At 40.5% G+C, this 20,307-nt stretch overlaps 1 protein-coding gene across 1 annotated transcript in view; it reads right to left on the bottom strand.

The window, feature by feature from the left end:
* The window catches only part of LOC125265855 (protocadherin-16-like), a 204,641-nt gene that overhangs the window by 98,806 nt on the left and 85,528 nt on the right, over window positions 1–20,307 (bottom strand). Inside the window, exons 4-6 of the mRNA XM_048186393.1 lie at window positions 9,577–9,717; window positions 9,291–9,446; window positions 8,861–9,005 (exon numbers count right to left, since the gene is read on the bottom strand). Of these exons, the coding sequence (XP_048042350.1) occupies window positions 8,861–9,005; window positions 9,291–9,446; window positions 9,577–9,717 (442 nt within the window). The remainder of the gene's footprint in view (window positions 1–8,860; window positions 9,006–9,290; window positions 9,447–9,576; window positions 9,718–20,307) is intronic.

Genomic DNA, 20,307 nt, shown 5'->3' with positions numbered 1-20,307 from the left:
GATTCTAGTGATGTTACGGTCTGTGCCGAGGCTTCGGAGCGTGTGTCGAGAAATCAAGGAAGCTGTCAGTGAAGCGCATATCAAGGCTTGTATCACTTTAGATCAATGACGTCATTGATGACGTTCGAAGCCTCGCTTCTGCCTGACTGGTTCGAATGGTTCGACTGGATGCGGTTCAAGTCTTGGCGCAATATTTTGACAGACATATAAACCATGGGATCCCCTGTGGTTTTAGAATAATAATATCGCCCCTCCTGCCTGTTATGACCAAAGAATTTGTTTACACACATTTGATAGCCCCATTCATTTGAAGCCAATACGTTTATTACACACTTATGTTATAAAATCATTATATAGAACCAGAAAATACACATTACATTCAAATAAATATATTTATATACACACCAGCTGTAGGTGGAGAGGAGAGACAGTGAAAGAGCCAATTCAATGCATGGGGATTATTAGGAGGCCGTGATTGGTAAGGGCCTATGGAGGGAATTTGGCCAGGACACCGGGGTTACACCCCTACTCTTTACGAGAAGTGCAATGGGATTTTTAATGACCACAGAGAGTCAGGACCTCGGTTTAACGTCTCATCCGAAGGACGGGATGTTTGTGTTAGCAGAGGTACATTTCTCAATTGCTCCCCTCTGATCCCCTGAAAGTAACTTTTTCCAAAGTTTAAGAGTTAGGATGGTAGATTGCGAGAGCATCTTATTCTCTCTTTCTCATGTAGGGTCTAAAGTAAATAAAATTGTGGTTGGCTACTTGATAGATAGGAGATATGATGGGCAGTAGCCTACACAATGTGTCCCATGCTTTCATTAACCAGCCTCTCTTATTCTTAAATGGAGTTTTGAGTAGGGGATAAATGCTTCCTTCTAGACCAGGGGTACTCAAGGTCGGAGGCCAAGAGGGCCACATTTTAACCACATAAAATGCAAAGGGCCACAAATTATAACTTGGATCCTAAGACTTTTATTTAGGCCTACTTAAGACAATATTTGTTTTATGTTTTGAGTATTTACTAAAAGTGCAGTTTATTATCTAACTAAGTCTTACTACTACTTTAATGGTTGTCCTATTTAAAGTGTCACTGAACATGATAAATGGCATTTGAAAAAAGGATTAATAGCTTGTCTTTATGTATTCTTAATGTACAAATGCATAAAGAAAAACAAGAACTGATGAAAAAAGGCCTTATTCATTTGAAATGTCTGTAATTTCAGGTCTGGCTGTTGTTCACTGGCTGATGAGAGTTTGTCAGTAAGATGAAAACATTCCACTTTTTTAGTCTTTTTATACTCCATTGCAACTTTTAAACACTTTTTATAGCGCCTATTTATACTCAGGGTCACTCAAAGGTTTTATTATTTGTATTATTATTACCTACCTTTTAATTTGGTCAGAATCCTAAAATGTTTTTTTTTTTTTTCAATCACAATCTCATGAATTCTCTAATTATAACCAACGTTGTAAACATGATAAATAAGATATTCTCCTTTAGCTCAATGATGTGATGACAGATCTGTAATGGAAGTGCTCTCTGCTTGCTTTCTGTTTAGAACACATTGACATGAATAAAAGTTCTGTTTTTCATGCTGCTAAGAGGACTATCGGCAACTTACAGACTGCAAAGTCTGAGGAATGTCAACTGCATTACATGATGGAAAAGTAAGGTTCATGCTTGTCTAGTCTTTTTCGCTCAAATAGTTACAATAAAATGTCTTTGTATTCTTTTAAAATAGAGTTGCTGATATCTTTTAATCCCCTCGCACGAGCGCTCTTCAGTACGGTCGGCTATTGTGTTTGTTTTTACTCTTGTTCTGTCTTCTCCGTTTCTTTCAGACTGAAACAACAGCCTGTTTCACAACATATTTGAGTGTACTGTAATGTGCTTTTCATTTAGAGCTTTGTTTGTTCTCTGGGTTTATCACCTGAGACTCTAAACATGATTTCTTATTTCTGTTTTTGAAATTGCAAATCAGTTCTATAAAATCTATATTTTTAGTATAGACTGATTAAAAGATGATCTGTTGGACTGAGTCAAATTCATTCAAATGAACAACAGATGTAAATTAGAAAGTTTAATATTCATAACATTATGAAAGCCAATTACTTTATAAAAAAGGTATATAAAGATTAAACTTATTAAAAAAGTGAAACAGTTACAGTGATTTTGAATCTTGTAATAATTCACCAGAAATTATTCTGAAATGTTTAAAAAAACAGTACATTTATCATGACCTGTTGAGATTTACTTTTGAAAACAGTACAAAAACTATTTAAAAATGATAAACCATCTCGCTGTACATTATCCTTTAACAGTGATTACAGCAATATTAAGATAACAGATATAATAAATATAAAATAATGTTCAGAAAATGTAAAAAAAAGTATGATTAATTATGACACAATTGGGCCTCATTCATGAAACATGAGCAGAACTCATTTTTGTGTAAATCGCTCGTAAAGCCACTCTGACATAAATTTTCAGATTCATGTTCATATTTAAAAATGTTAGTTGGTATGAAAAAAATTTGTACCTGCTCCTGACCACATGCAAATGGTGTATAAAACATTCGAACATTCTGTGTACTTTGAGGCAAACTGATGACACTGCATTCTGATACACTTTTACGTGGCATAATAATATTTCACGACTTAGTTTTCTTGTTTTTTTTGAAAACCTATGGGTAAAACAGTGCTGGTCACTATCACTTTTTTTGCCCAGCCGTCCAATCACAGTGAAAGAGGGGCGGGACATATACTATACCGGCCAATCATCCCAATTGTACAATGACTGAACAACAATGGAGAAGTTAATATTGCTGGTTGCTGCATTTTTATATTCAGTAATATTCTACAAAATGAGATACTACTAACACCTTATTGCCGTGTATACATTCCAAATTATAGCAACCAAAGCATCTCAGATGAAAAACCCTGCGCCTCCAAAGCGCTCTCAGAAGAGCACCAGGCACTTTTTCAGCTGGCTAAAAAGGCTTTGGTGGACACACATTAATTGAATATTTATTGTTAGGCATATGGCCTATTAGTTTCTTTTGCCTTTATGCAAATATACTGGAGCCAGTCATGAGAAGGTAGTCCAGAAGATTCCTGGACACGTATTTTGTGGTTGTAATTCATAAGCGGGGATTATGCTAATTGTGAATGAGCTTGCAAGCGCACCCTATTTACGAATGATTGGAATTCATTAACATACACAGGTTTATAGGGGTGTGACGAGATCTCGTGGCACGAGATCTCGCGAGACTAAACTGTGACGAGATTTCTCGTCGAGACGAAAAGTAGTCTCGTGATGTTGCCATGACAGAGTGTTAGGATGATTAGGAAAGAATATGCCACCTCTACGTTTACATTATGCCTCCACTGTCGTTTTGCTTTGTATTTAAATAAAAAAAAACATTTAATTCAGTTGGATAACGGTCACCGCCGCTCCATATTTAAAGAGTACGCGCGATCGCTGAAAGTGAAAGTAAACGCCCGCGCGCATTCAAACGCGATTTCAATACCCCGCATTTGAAAGCGGCTCCCTGATGAATGCAAATATCTCTCAATATGAAAGCTATTTTAGGCTGGGCAGTTTAGTTGTAACCATCTCTCAGCTCTGTATCAAAGAAAAATTTGGTCTTATTTGATCTTTGAATATTGAGAGAGTGCGATTATGGTTGCACTTATTGTAAAGTGTTACCATAAAAATGAATAACAGTTTTCTCTTCTTATTATTTACTAGTACAAACAATAAGGTTTCATTTGTTAACATTAGTTAATGCACTGTGAACTATCATGAACTAACAATGAATGACTATTTTTATCAACTAACAAACAAAGATTAATAAATACTGTAGCAAATATATTGCTTGTTGTTAGTTGATGTTGGTTAATACATTAATGTTAATAAATGAGACCTTATTGTAAAGTGTTACCATTTTTATTTATACTGTTTTTATTTATGTGATCAGTTTGTGGAGAGGAGTTCAGTTAGGAGGTCAAAAGCTGTAGAAGCTCATAATTCATGTACAGTAAGATCTGAAGAGAAGCCAGTCAGTTGAGTTAGTGGCAAAACCTTTTACAGTACTTCAGTATTGTTGTCTTTTACTGCATATGATAATTCAGTCTCAGAAAGTAGAACTGAAATGACATTCATTACAAAATGATTAGTTAAAACATTTCAAATACACCTGCAGAATATTTTTTCTAGTCATGTATTTCGCCATCTTGTCTCGTCTCGTGAACTCAATCTCGAGTCTCGTCTCGTCTCGTGAGATACTGGTCTCGTCACACCCCTACAGGTTTAACTATCAAATCTAATGCATCTGTGAATCTGGAGGAGAGTTTTCGGGAAGGTCCGTTTTACGTGCAAATTACTCAATTTACTCACATATTTACGAAAGTTTCATGAATGATACCCAATGTGAGCAGTGATAGCAAGAGAATTGTTAGAAGTGTTTTGAGTGCAAAGAAAAGAGCTATATAAATGTAACAAATGTAATGAATTATTATTATTATTAAACATAATCATGGAGTTTTGTCATTTATGTCCTCTAATTCAATTATAAAATAAACTCTTTTGGATTTAACCTTGTTTATTTCTTCACAGCAAAAGTGGTTAAAGGGTTGATGAATCATCGCAGACAGAATGTATATCTTGCTAGGCAAGGTGCGTTGACACAGTCAGTACACTGGAGTACATCTCCTTCACAGTCACACACAGTTGCTTGAATGGTGTTATCCTGAAACAGCCTCTGCTGATCAAAAACTCTCAGGACAACATTGTATTCACCCTCCTTCAATGTAGAGTTCGGTTTCAGAAAGACACCGGTTGCTAAAATGGGCACATTATAATAGTTACACATGAATACCAAGCCAGCCAGATATTTCAATGTGTAACGTATGAAAGAATGAGATTAATTTCTGTTTAATAAGTTAATAATTGCTCACATGTGTCGTTCATCACGGTGGACCAATTTTTACTGGTTTCTCCTTGAGTCTCAACAGTAAAGGGACCAGCAAAAGGAGGGTCATCTTTGTCTGTTATAGAGAGAAGCACTGGGGCTGAACCACGATTGCAAATCTTTATATTCCTTTCATTAATGACAGGAGCGTTGTCATTTACATCCGACAATTCAATTATCAGGGTTCCAGTACCAGTTGCTGGAGGATTATCTGAACACAAGCACAGACATTAGAAAAAGGCTATGCTAGCAAGAATTCTTCTTCTAAAAAAAAAAAAAAATTACCATCATCCACGGCTAAAATGATAGCTCTGTATTTGCCATCTTTGACATGGGAAGATTCTCTATCCATAAGCCTCTTGACTTTAATAATTCCAGTGTCTTGATTTACACTCAGCCAGCCGTCAGGATCACTGCCAATTTTATACCTGTGAGAAACCAAAACATACAGGCTAAAACTAGAAATGTTCAGCAAGAACAACTTAATGTTGGTTTGACAAAGTCTGGCAGTTTAAAAATATTAGAAGTTCAAAAGATACACAGACATGCTGTCATTTGAATTCTGGTTAGAAGGGATTTGACATTAATATGCAGCTGCTAGACACAGTGTTTCCCATACATTAACTACATTAACTAGACTGTGGCGGCACACCACATTCTAATTTGTTCCGCCACAGTCTCCAATTGAACCAGAAATGTCTGGAATATATTATATATATGAATATATATTAACTGAACCGGAAATATAATGTCTCTTAAAGGGGACCTATTATGCAAAATTCACTTTTGTATGGTGTTTGGCTATAAATATGTATTGGCAGAGTGTGTACACAACCACCCTATAATGATAAAAATCCAACCAGTCCTTTTTATAAATCCCCAGGTTCCCGGCAGTGTGACGTCACGTTAGCCACAGGCCCCGCCCACAAGTGCCGTTTGAACATAGAACCGCCCTGAGCGAGTTCACAGTGAGTTGTACACAGTCCGCCATTGCTGCAATGATGAGAACATCTCCCAAGTGTTTTAGGTGTTCTGTAGCTGGATGAATGAATCCACATATCTCTCTCCATTTACTTCCTAAATCTGAGCCGCTGAAAACAAGGTGGATTCATTTTGTCTTCGAAGATAATGCTCCCTTAACTCTACCGAAATTCGTTTATGTCTGCACAAATCATTTCGCACAGGACTGCTTTGTGAATGAATGTCAATACAAAGAGACGACACAAAACAGAGGTTGTGCTAAAAATGTGTTACTCAAGGATAGATCAGTTCGTGATTCTGCTTACAGTCTCCAGAGTGATACTGGATATGGCAGTAATGAAGGTGAGAGCACTTTATTACAGTTCATCGGAGTTGATTTACAGATATAAAGTTTACCAGTTTATAAAACACCACCCGAAAGGCATAAGGTCTTTATCTATTTGTTTACTGTTAGTTGTAACAAGTGTTTCTGTGTAATTCGCTGTGTATGTTGATGATAATGCGAGGGAAAGAGAGAGAGTTTTCGAATAACTATGTACATAATATCCATAGTTACCCCTAGTTACTGTTACAGTCACCGGTTCCTGCACTACACTTCCCAGCATTCCCTTTTGATGGTTCTAATGTACACTCTATTGTCCATTTATGAACTATCATTTACTATATGTTGTGTGACTAATGTGCCCTATAATACCATCACCATTCACATCAATACAACCAATAGATAAATTACTACTAGAGCACAAAATTGTTTATGAGAACAATTTTTTTCATTGATCTAGTAATTTTTCTCCCAAAAATGCACCAGATTTATGCATTTAAATTTAAAATGTACAAAATGTTCTTACCCCTAGAAAGACTAATGTCCACTAACCACAGTGAGCATGTTTACATGCACATCAGTAAGCTGATAACACACAAATATCAGCTTATTTTCCCCATTATGCATACCAGTAAACTGACAACGCAAGTAAACCGCGTTAACATGATTTTATTAATAAATCGGGTTATTTCCCTGTAGTGTCCTCAAAAATAATCATTTGCCTATCTGACTCCGAGTACTCCATATGTTATGTCAGTTGTGATGTTAAATAAAGCTTGCAATATGTCAGCGAGAAACTGTACGGCTCATATATTATTCTCTCATGCAGTTACAGATTCAACGTTTTGACTGAACCACTTCTACTTCTGCTGCAGAGAGATGAGAATACATTTTTACAATTTTCTGGGTCTTGACAGAGTCTGTTTGTGATATTTCCTTCTTCCTTTCCTGCAAAACGTTCACTCTGTCTGGATGCATTTAAATCTGCACTAAGGATACGTTTCTGTCATGCATTACACATGCACACTTCAATAAGCTGACAAAAAGCAGGTTAATGCATTAACATGCTGCACAATATTGGTGTAAGAGGCAAAAATACTACCTGTTCCGGCCGTTTATGACCTTACTCCGATAAAAGAAAACAGGTTACTGCTACATGACCACGTTCGTTGTCAGCTTATTAAGCATAATCGGCTTAAGAACGTGCGTGTAAACGCACTCAATCTGACAAAATCCTGTGGGAAACACTGTAGACAGATGCTACTGTAAGTTGGTTCTCAGTGGTTACTTGTGCTTAGTGAGGCTGTTTTACAAAACATTCATTAAAAAACATCCATCAGTCTATGTGATTTTTATTGTTCTACAAGATCTAGAAATCTCTAGAGAAATTAGTCTGAATTTTCAAATGGAATAATGACATTTTGTTGGTTTGATTGTCAGGGAGGGGAAAATTATTTGTAAAATTTCTTACGCTATCTTCTGTGATTTTCCAATGTCTGGATCAGTGGCTGGATAAGAAACCAATTCAATGTCAACCGGTGAATCTTCAGATTTGGAAATAATCTTCTCCTCTGGATTAAACTCTGGAGGATCATTCACATCTTCTACATTCACCGTGACTGTGGCAGTGGAAGTGGCCAAAGATCTGACAAACGGATCATCGTTCTCAACAATCACAGACAGATTGTATTGCTTGTTCTTCTCAAAGTCCAGAGGCTGAATGGAAAAGAAAGTGTCTTTTACTAAAGTTAAATCATCACAACCAATCGCCTGTGCAAACACATGAGCAACACACAGTACCTTTACAGTGGTGATGACGCCCTCTAGCTGGCTGGGTCCAGTACTGACACTGAAAAACCCACCCTTGTCTCCACTAATAATGCGATATTTGGTTGACCAGGCAGGAGATCCCTCTTCATCTTCATCAGTAACTGTAAGTTTGGCCACTTCAGCTCCTACTTTATTCTCTGGGACAGATACAGTGTGCTAAAACAAAGAGAGGTATGATGCATATAAGTATTAATAAAGTTAAACGCTTATATTATGACATTCTGAATATATCAATATACATTACCGAGGTTTGGTCAAACTGAGGTGCGTTAACATTGCTGTCAGTCACAGTAATAACAGCTGTGCCAGTGGTTGAAAAACCTCTTCCTTCCATATCAGCAGCCATAATTACCAAAGTATATTTGGACCATTGCTGAAAAGGAAGATAAAAATCCCTTTATGCTTGCATAACATCATTAACAACAACTTTAAGATTCATTCATCAAATCAAATTCATTTCTCACCTCTTTGTCCAAACCTAAAGAATTCACATAAATTCCTCCAGTAACAGAGTTGATTTCAAACATGTTTGGATTTGGTGATTCTGGTTCTTGTTTGACAATTGAGTATCTGATCACACCATTGTCAGTATCTGGATCATCTGCATCAGTGGCTGTGACTGTCATAAACTCATGACCTTCAGTGAGAGAAGAATAAAGACTGATTAGGTGGTACGAGCTGAAGAGGCATTTGTGGGGGGAAAAACTGCTAAAAACAATTTCACTGAGAAACTGCACCATACACCTACCTATTTCAGCAGCTTCAGGAACACTTCCATTGAATGGATTTTGAGTAAAATTAGGATAGTTATCATTTTGGTCCATCACATTTACAGTAATTTCCATTGGCTTTTCTATTATATTCACACCAACTCCAGTAGCATGAGTCATAAGCTAAAGACAGGAGAAGAAATAGTGGCATGTTAAGAGACAAATATCTGAGGTGGTTTGAAAACACAATCAAATCAAATTACTGTTGTATATTTTAGTCCATGTCTGTTAGTTTTGACACATGAATATGCAAGTGTAGTACAAAAGAAAACGGAGTTATTTTTTAGTAGATATACAAATTTAAAAAAATGACATGAAAAGAAAACCTTCAAGCCATTTTACAGGGCCTTTTTTATTTTATTACAAGACGACAGCTTTCAAAAAAATAAGAATGAGCAGATAACTTACTCTGTATGAAGCTTTTGTTTCTCTGTCGAGTGGTCGAGTCACAAACAGATTCCCTGATAAACTTTCTATAGTGAAAGTCCCATTAGGGTCCAGATCTGCTCCTTCACCTGTGATCCTGTATGCCATCTGAGCTTCAAGAGAATAGTCCGACTTTATCTAAATACAGAAAGAAATAAGATACAATAACAGAATATGTTAATAACATACAATAAAAAAAGATGCAAATAACAGAAACCTCTTTCTCATTCATCTAATTTTAAACATTCCCTTCATGACTTTCACTCACCTGGACCAGAAACTGTGGGAAAGGACCTCTGCTATTCTCAAGTACATTGACTGGAGGAATAACCCAACCTCTCTTTGCTCTCTTTAGACCCGTCGAAGACTTTGGAAACATCAGAACCAGATCATCAGAGTGAGAATCCATCTGAAAATGTTAGTAAAATACAATGAGCAACAAAACATTTTGTTCACAATTAAATACAGCACACAAGCCATCAAATATTTATAATATTATAATTTTTGTGTCTCAAAATGTTTATTACAGCTACTGGCTGTATAAAAACCGGTCTGTAACAGTATTAATATACGGGGAGGGGTAAAATGTTTCAGTCCCTATTCTATAAATCTATTTAGGGTGATTTGAGACCTCTGCGCTTCGTGGCTGGTTGTACATCATTCCATTACATATAATAAATGGAGTAGAATAATAATTAGTCTTCATCTTCAATAATTAGTACTAAACATGTACAAAAATGTATAATTGAATATGTCCATTTTATGCATGACTTATGAAAATGAATGTTGCCAAATAAAAATATGACATGAAAGCATGAACATATGACTAGAAAAAAAACAACACTGCTAGATGATGCTTCAATGTTATTGATTACAAATTCTGCACAAAAGGACGTGAATGCACATGTGAACTTGACCGTGCTAGTTTGTGGATGCGATCTTCCCTCAACACACACACACATACACACACACACACACATATTTAGCTGGTTCATAACCTCAACCAAACGTGTCCTATATGAGATTAATCGGATACAGACAACAAAAGTAATCTTACAACTTGCATCTGCACAAAAGGACGCGAATGTGCACATGAACTTGACCGCGCTAGTCTGATGATGTAACTCTCGTTAGTGGACGCAATCTTCCCTAAACAGCGCGCTGATACACGGGCAACTAAAGCACAGAGAATTTACTATATTATATTACAATCGTGTTCTCAATATAATGTTATGTATATGACAGACTGGCGCTGCACATCTTGCACTTAACTGTATTTCATGATCAAAGTGATTCCAGGCATCCACTAAGAAAATCAGATCTCAGATACCGCCCAAAATGCCGCAAAAGTGTAAAAAGAAGACATCGGACACAGGTCACTTTTGAAAAGAAATATAAGCACGTCGTCCAAAAAAAAAAAAAAAACGGACATATGGTCAAAAGATCGGATCTGTGAATTAATACTTGCAGTGTAAATGCAGTAGCACACATAAAAACTGAAATATCCAACAGAGGTCAGTCTTGTGCTGTACTGACAGCAGTTTCTTGAAGGAACTTGTTTGTACCTGTGGAGAGGAGATTTTCATGACCGTATCCATGTGATGGTCCTCATGATGGTGGACACGCTCAACTCTGACAGACACCGTGTGCTTCTTGCCACTGGAGTCCCAAGCGTGCACAGAAAACACCTTGTGTCCTTCATGAAGATCCACTTCTCTCTTCAGTGTTACAGTCCCATCAGTGTCCACATCAAACCACTCGTCAGAGGACTGAAAGAGCGTTCTTGTTCTTCCATCGCATGTATTAAAAATGACTGTTAGAAAAAGATTCAATTGGTACAATAAATCATCCTGTCACATATGTAAACCTGGTTCCCTGAGTGGCGAACAAGACACTGCGTCAGCAGCTGATGCTATGGGAACACCCTCCAGGTGGTCTGAAATAGTGTTGTCAAAAATAGCAGAACTTCAACTTTGTGGTTAATCAGGGAATCAGATTTACCAAGTAGATATTAAATACGTAATGATACCAGCCTCTCTGTAGTACCATGTACCGGGTCAATCCAGTACCCGTGGACAGGCCGTGATATCAGCTACATTGTTTGTAAAGGTAGGGCTCTTTACTTAGTTTCTGTATAGACGGGTTTCTGAGCAACGTCAACACAGAGATGCTTGCGCAGCTAGGGGGCAGAAAGCAGCACTCTTTACGGCATATCTAGCAGAAACAGAGATGACACGGAGCTGCTGTGCTATAAACTGCACAAACCTCCAAAAAGATGGATTTAAAATGCTCAATATTCTGAGGGGATCACATGCTTTTGCTAAAAACAGAAGGAGATTATGTTATTATATATTATATTATTATATTACAATATTATATCAATATATTATTATATATAAGGAGATTATTATATATAAGTGTATATATTGGGCCATCTGATTGCTGGCCACTTGGACATACAGTATCTGTGATTCATGCATGGTCTGAAATAGCGTAGGGATCTGGTAAGGTCTCATCAATACTGAGAGTTAATTTCTTAATATAGTCTGTGGAGTCCATGCTACCTAGGCTTCCAAAGTAATTGATGCTAGCCTCACTGTAAATGAAACACAAACAAACAGATCCAACTCTGAAATGGCAGTTTATTATTGAGTCAACAAGAATTTACAAACAATGCGAAATATATGTTAACCCTCTGGAGTCTAAGGCTGATTTGGGGCTTGGAGAAGTTTTGACATGCCCTGACTTTTGTGCTTTTTTCAGTTGTTCATAAACATATAAATGACAAAAGTGTCATTACACTGTATTCAGCACAAACTAGGCTACCATAATATGTGAGGAACATGTATGTACATGTTTGTATTTTTGAAGGAATAATGTTTATGCGTGGTTATTGAAAAAACAACAAACTTAAGTCACTGAAATAAGGCCAAAAAAAGTATATTATATCTGTGTTCACAAGACTTTTGGGCATTGGAGGTTGTAGACTAGAGTTTTTTCTTCAGAATTATGTAAAAATGATGCTGCCTACTCCTTCATATAAAACAATATATTGATTTAGTTTTTGTAAGACACTTTTTGTCAAGAAACACAGTATGCGTGGAGGCGTGAATCTGTATGAATAATGGGCCATTTACACCTGAGAAGACAAAAGAATCACATAATAATGACCTGAAATGACTTGCATATTAATGAGGCCTTTCAGTCAGGTAGGCTGTGAAAAAAAAACTCTGTAATAATGTCTCAGTTCATTATAAACAGCAATACTGTGAAATATTATTACAATTTAAAATAATGGTATTCTATTATATTCTTTAAAATATAATGTATTTCTGTGATGCAAAGTGTCTGAACAATTATGTTACCTCTATGGCATTTCATATAGGCTTTTAGCTTAAAAGCATGCACATTTGGAGAAATATTGATGGATTCTCATATATTTATGTCAATTTTCTATACTGAGAAGTAATATTTATTGTCATCACTATGAGTGCTGGATACTGTTTTTTCAATTCATACTTGCAGCTGGAGGGCGCTCTCTGTACACCTTTAGGCCACAAATTCATATAAAGAAGAAAAGGAACTAGGAACTAACGGCATGTCTTCTAGAGATCGCTAACCATTGCTTTAACATCCAAATAAACACTTTTCAAGACAATAAATACACGATTGAGACGATGTATGCATGTATTGCCTCTGAATTTGTGTCTGAATAGCGCTGGCTCCGTGGGCGTGGCCGCATTAGCGGATAATGAGCTGAATCACAGACTTCTGACATGGCTCTCTTTTCATACAGATTACATAAACACAGAATGTTTGTTTTCGATTTGACTTGCACGATTTAAAACCTGACATTTCAACGTTTCTTTAGACGTGTCATTTTTTTTGTCATTAGTATTCATAAGTTACAGTTCATTTTCTGAGAACTATCAGATTGGACTTCGTTCAGAGGGAGAGGAGAGATCACGTATCATGTTAGTTCCCTTTCATGGGAACATCGACGCTGCGTAGTCGCTTTGGGAACGCCTCTGCGTGATTACGTCTTGAAGCACTCGTGAAATCAAACCAATAGTGTAGCGGGACGTCAGAGCGGGTGACGTCACGGACCAGGAAACTATAAAGCACCCCTGAGAACAAAGAACGCCAGCTTCTGTGTCTTCAGCAAGCGCTCTGTGTATTGTGTGTCTTATTTGGTGTTGTCTGTCATTATTCACAGCAAACAAAATATCTCTTCGTCCGAGGACAAGAGTATTTTAGTCACCAAGCATATATATTAGTTATATATATATATATATTGCAAAGACACGATTATGGCGGAAAAAGACAAGCAACAGTTCACTAGATGTGCTCCTCCCTGCCCTCGTTTCATCACGGGCGGGGATACACACGATATTTGTGTTGCTTGTATGGGAGTGGAGCATGCACAGGCAGCTCTCGAGGGAGCTGTCTGTGTGCATTGTGAGAAGTTAACGCTCCGTGTACTCCGATCACGCCGCGCGTTCTTTGATAAAAAGGAGGACGCCGCGGCGAGTGTTCCCCAGGGCACGGGTCCCGCTGCTGCCGAGGCACAGCGTAGACTTCGTTCTTGGGGTTCACAAATGGATCTGGTGGAGGGGTTAGAGACGGGTTCTGCCCTATCTCGACCCTCACCTGCCAGGTCTGCTGCCTCTTCTCTGGCCGCGGCGGGTCAGGCGGCTTCATGCCTCCATACTATGTCGATCCTCCAGGCATACCAAGCTGACCTGCTGGGGGAAATAGATCAGAGTGGCGAGGCGTCTTTTGAATGCATTCAAGAATTGAGAAAGGCGACTGACTTAGCTCTCCGGGCCACCAAGGAGACGGCAAAAGCAATCGGCTGGTCTATGGCAGCCCTGGTGGCCACGGAGAGGCATTTATGGCTGAACTTGTCAGATATCAAAGAACGCGATAAGGCAGTCTTTCTTGATGCACCAGTGTCTATTCAGGGCCTCTTCGGCGACTCCGTAACATCGGTCGTCGAGAGGTTCCAGGAGGCAAAACGTCAGTCTGCAGCCTTTCAGAAGTTCTTCCCTCGCCGCTCTGCTGAGGCTGCTGAGCGGGAGCAGCCTCAGCCGTCTACAAGCTCCTCATCTGCGCATAGAGCGCAGCAAAAACAAAGTGTTGCCACCCGTGCTCCCCCGAAAAGATCTTGGGGACCGGGTAAGACAGCACAAGTGAAGCCTTCCCGGGGTAAAACAGATCTGCGGGCTGTTATTATTGCCAGGAAGGCTGCGAAAAAGTCCTGACACATGGGGTCCAGGACTTCCGAGGGCAGCCCCCACCGGAGTGGGTCCAGAAAAATTAAAATCCATAAAGTTGACCCATCTTCGGTGCCCTCAGGGGGCCGTTCTGTCAACCCCACCACCTCGTGTGTCTCGGGGCACGGCAGCCCCCTCCGATCCTCTGAGGAGGGTCGGCCAGCACCTGATTCGACTGTTCCCTGCCGGCGCGCCGCTTCAGGGCGTCGAGCCAAGTGCTCAAAAAACACCAGAGACCAGTCTCGAGAGACTGGTCCCCTTAGTAGAATATTTAGAAGAATGGAAAAGTCTTCCCAATATTTCTCAATGGGTGCTGCAAATGATAGAAAGGGGGTACAAAATACAATTCGGGTTTCGCCCGCCCCAGTTCAACGGGGTCCTCGCTACAGTAGTGGACCCCCAGCAGTCTCTGGTTATGGAACAAGAAGTGATGACACTTTTGCAAAAGGGGGCTATAGAGAGGGTTCCTCCCGCCAGCATACAGTCAGGGTTTTACAGCCGATACTTCATAGTTCCGAAGAAGGATGGAGGGTTGCGTCCTATTCTAGATTTACGCATGTTAAATCGTTCAGTGCAAAGGCTCAAGTTCAAGATGCTAACACTCAAACAGATCACTACACAGATCAGGTCCGAGGACTGGTTTGTGACAATAGATCTGAAAGACGCGTACTTCCATGTATCAATCCATCCTTCACATTGGAAGTTCCTCAGGTTTGCTTTCGGGGGCGAAGCTTACCAATACAAGGTTCTTCCGTTTGGCCTATCCCTTTCACCCCGCACCTTCACAAAGTGCGTGGATGCAGCGCTGGCTCCTCTGAGACTCCAGGGCATCCGCGTACTGAATTATATCGACGATTGGTTGATTCTAGCTCAATCAGAGCAACAGGCAGTTCAACATCGAGATGTAGTTCTGTCCCACATGAAGAAGTTAGGGTTGAGACTCAATGCCAAGAAAAGTGTGCTTTTACCGGCTCAGACTACCAATTACCTAGGGGTAGTTTGAGATTCCACTTCGATGCAGGCACATTTGTCCCCTGCTCGGGTGAATTCCATTCTCTCAACTGTGAAAGGGGTGAAATTAGGCCAGTCACTCACTGTGAAGCAAATTCAGAGAATGTTGGGTCTGATGGCAGCGGCGTCCAACGTGATACCTTTTGGCCTGCTGCACATGAGACCCCTACAGTGGTGGCTCAGAACCAGGGGGTTTTCTCCGAGGGGAAACCCTTTTCGCACAATCAAGGTCACGCGGCGATGCCTTCGTGCTCTGGCGGTGTGGAAGAAGCCCTGGTTTCTATCCCAAGGTCTTGTGCTAGGAGCTCCTTGTCGTCGCAAAATGCTAACGACGGATGCTTCTCTCACAGGGTGGGGAGCGATCATGAGTGGTCGCTCAGCTCAGGGTCTTTGGGAGGACCATCATCGATCTCGGCATATAAATCAGCTGGAGATGATGGCGGTATTTCGAGCACTCAAATACTTCCTCCCAGACCTGAGGGGCCATCACGTGTTAGTTCAGTCAGACAACATGTCGGTGGTCTCTTATATCAACCATCAGGGGGGTCTGAGGTCTCGCCAATTGTGCAAGTTAGCTCATCAGATCCTCCTGTGGTCCCAGGGCAAGCTTCTCTCGCTGAGAGCAGCTTATATCCCGGGACGTCAAAATGTGGGAGCAGACATCCTGTCGAGGCAGGGGCCGAGGCCCGGGGAATGGAGGCTCCACCCCGAAGTGGTGGAACTGATTTGGAAAAAGTTTGGTCGTGCACAAGTCAACCTATTTGCCTCGAAAGAGACGTCTCACTGCCCGTTGTGGTTTTCTCTGACCCATCCAGCCCCTCTGGGGTTGGATGCTATGGTACAGACGTAGCCGAGGCTGCGTCTGTATGCATTTCCCCCGATCGCTCTGCTCCCCGGAGTTCTGGAGAGGGTTCGCCGGGACGGGGTCCGTCTAATATTGGTAGCCCCGTTCTGGCCGGCCCGAGTATGGTTCACGGATCTAGTATCCCTCTTAGAAGACTCCCCCAAGTGGAAATTGTTTGCTACTTGGTGTAGCCACTCTCAGGTGGATCCGGTCCACTCTTCTATCAGTCAAGTACTGCAATTTCTCCAATAGAAGTTCTCGGAGGGTTTAACTCCTTCTACATTGAAGGTTTATATTGCCGCTATTTCCGCTTATCACGCAAAAATAGAAGGTCTTTCTGTTGGTAGAAACCCTTTAGTTGTACGTTTTCTCTGTGGCACTCAGAGGCTGAGACCTGTTGTACGCACAAAAATGCCTTCCTGGGACTTAGCCATTGTGTTGGAAGGGTTAGCTGCGGCTCCCTTTGAACCTCTAGAGGAAGCATCTGAGAAGATCCTTACTCTCAAAACCGTATTTCTTCTGGCCATAACATCCCTCAAAAGAATCGGGGACTTACAAGCACTATCGGTTGCTCCTTCATGTTTAGACTTTGCACCTGGTATGGTCAAAGCCTTTCTACATCCTAGACCTGGATATGTTCCTAAGGTCCCTACTAATGTCCCAGGGCCTATTGTGCTGCAGGCCTTCTGTCCTCCACCTTTTACAAATCCGGATCAGGAGAAACTGAATCTGCTCTGCCCGGTGAGGGCTTTAGACGCGTATGTCCACAGAGCTGCCCTGTGGCGAAAGACTGAACAACTGTTTGTGTGTTACGGTTCTCCTAATAAGGGAGGTCCTGCATCTAAGCAGAGAATGAGTAAGTGGGTGGTCGAGGCCATCTCTCTTGCTTACAAATCGGCCGGACAGCCCCCTCCTCTAGCTGTCCGGGCGCATTCTACCAGGGGCATGGCTGCCTCAAAGGCTTTGATGTCGGGGGTTCCCCTCCAAGACATATGTGATGCTGCTGGGTGGTCTTCTCAGCTTACTTTTGTTAGGTTTTATAACCTTAATGTGGGCTCCACTCCAGGGTCCTCAGTCCTGTCGTCCTGAAATAAAAACACTACAGGCATTTGGTCTTATGGCCTAGTTGGAATAGCGTTCCCAAAGCGACTACGCAGCGTCGATGTTCCCATGAAAGGGAACGTCTCGGGTTACGTCTGTAACCCTGGTTCCCTGAATAAGGGAACGAGACGCTGCTTAGCTTAGCCATACTCCCTGCACGCCTGTGAGCGTCTGCTTCATCCATATCAGAAGCTGGCGTTCTTTGTTCTCAGGGGTGCTTTATAGTTTCCTGGTCCGTGACGTCACCCGCTCTGACGTCCCGCTACACTATTGGTTTGATTTCACGAGTGCTTCAAGACGTAATCACGCAGAGGCGTTCCCAAAGCGACTACGCAGCGTCTCGTTCCCTTATTCAGGGAACCAGGGTTACAGACATAACCCGAGACGTTTTCTTTATTTTACAAAAAGCACAACATTGTGTTTTTACTCTGAGTGTACACAAATAAAAGAAGACATTCTATAGTTTCAATTGATATATTACTTATGTCTCTATGACAAGAAATGACAGAGTATTTTAAGTCTGTTTTGCTGCAATGTGAAAAAAATCCTGCAAAACGCACCGACGCGTTTTCAGACTTCAGGGAGTTAATTACAATGGATGATTAACATTACAATCTTCTACAGGTGTTATGTCGAGTTCTGCATAATGTTACATGCCAAGAATTGCAAGTGCTGTTTAAAAACGATATAATATTCTTTGTGGGGTTCATTAATGGTGATAAATAATTCGGCAGAACAGATGTTGTAGGCTACCTGCAGAGATCTGCATCCACCTCTTTTCTCAGCATTAATGACTGTTACCTCCTGTGAGGTGCATGCAGAACTCAGCATTACACCTGTTAGCGGTTTTGTCCCCTGAATGCGCATGCCTCCAGTATTGTTTGTATATAAGAAACCCATCTATATAACTTTTGCCCTACTCCATCATGCCAGAGATGGCAATAAAGACAGAGGTAGAGGAATTAGTGATCTATACCGAAAAAGTCTGCATCCAGTACTTCAAAATCTCCTGACGGCCAAGAAGCATGGTCTAATTTAGACTGCTCTTCTGGCTGGGCTGCATCCGACCAGTCAAGTTTTAATTTCTTGGCACTTGTCACCACATTGAAAAACTATGCCAAAAGAGCCATGCTTCATGATCACTCAGGGGAAGAGCATTGGCCTTTCTGCTGCTGAACAACTCAGAGTCTGAAGCAGCAGTAGAAAGAACATCATTCCAACCAGAAGACATCTCATTGCAAGCTTCCACTCTTGGGCACAGTTCCTCCAGTGTAAATTCCACCAGAGCAAGAAAGCAAGGGAGAAATCCATCTGTTCATTCTCTACAGCCTCATGCTCAACATTGGAAACCCAGGACCCTGGCTCATGCGACATGAGACAGCTGTGAGTATAACAATCACCTAAACACTCACACACAAGAATGCACACAGAAAGCTACCTCTCATACAGTGTGCAATCCAAAAAGGGTTATTGCACTCAAATGTTCAAAATGCAAAATACCTGTCTTGGTGAGTATTCATGTAAACACAGTCAATTATGTCTTAAGTGAACATAAACAGTTGGAAAAAGAAATCAGATGTGTGTCAATAGGTATCATACATTAGGTCTTAAAGTGGCAGCAGCCTAAAACAGTAAATCTGTTGCTGTCTTTCAAACAAAAGAAAAAAATAAATCAAGCTTACCTCTTCCTATTCTTTTTCCTTGGTGAAGGTCATCTCTGTGCACTTTAAAAACCAGCAACTGCGACTCAAAGCCAGGAGTACATGAAGACTCCTCCGCAAATCCACATACAAAAGCCTAATTTGAAACATATTAAAGGTAGGGTAAGAAAATTATGGAGAGACCTGAAACAATAGCAAGCTAGCTTTGAAAGCATGAGATCCCACCCTCCCTTCAGAGCATCTCCAAAGCCACTCCCCCTGCTGGCATGAACGCAGCATAAGCTCGTTGTTTTGGTTCAGGAGGAACTGTAAAAGGCGGCTGCTGTTTGTTTGTGGCAGACTGAATGCAGTGACTGAATTAAAATTTTCCACAGAAGATATAGGTATGTTTTAGTATTTAGACTACTTCTATTATCAATTGCTCTCAAAGATGTCTCAAAAATAAGATCATTCCACCATATAGCAGTGGCAACAATTCTCATTCAGAAAGAATATCTTCTCAGTCATAAATAACTGAGGTGCCCTTAAGCAAGGCACCTAACCCCCAATCGCTCCCCAGGCACCACAGCAAAAATGGCTGCCCACTGCTCCAGGTGTGTGTGTGCTCACTACTCCTAATGTGTGTGCACTAACTGTATGGGTTAAACGCAGAGGAGAAATTCCAAGTGTGGGTTACCATACCTTGCTTTCATATGTCACTTTCCTTTTCATTATGAACTTTTATCTTTGAAATTTGAATGACTTTTCAAATAAATCAATATGTCATTACAGAATATGAATAACCACCTTTTCACTTTTTTTTTAATCTACTACCTTTGCTAGTGTTTTGAAAGAATGAGTTGATTTGAGGCATTTATGTAGTATTTTGGCAGTTCCCTTTCAAGAGAACTTAACGCTGCACCATGGTGTTGACGCTATGGGAACATCACAGCAACTTCGATCGTGGGGATTGATTGATTGCCAGAGCATGAGATGAGTTTGATCACTACACTACACTACTTGGCCCCACTCTCTTATCTCTTGCCCTTCAAACTTATAGGCTAGAAGTTATTCTCAGCTAGATCTTCTGAAAGTACTTCTGCTATCCTCTTCCCAGAAGGATTGAG

Source organism: Megalobrama amblycephala, linkage group LG3, assembly GCF_018812025.1.
Source record: "Megalobrama amblycephala isolate DHTTF-2021 linkage group LG3, ASM1881202v1, whole genome shotgun sequence".
NCBI classification, from domain to species: Eukaryota; Metazoa; Chordata; class Actinopteri; order Cypriniformes; family Xenocyprididae; genus Megalobrama; species Megalobrama amblycephala.
Note: the sequence above shows the minus strand (reverse complement) of the source record. Positions and strands in the feature narration are given on the sequence as shown.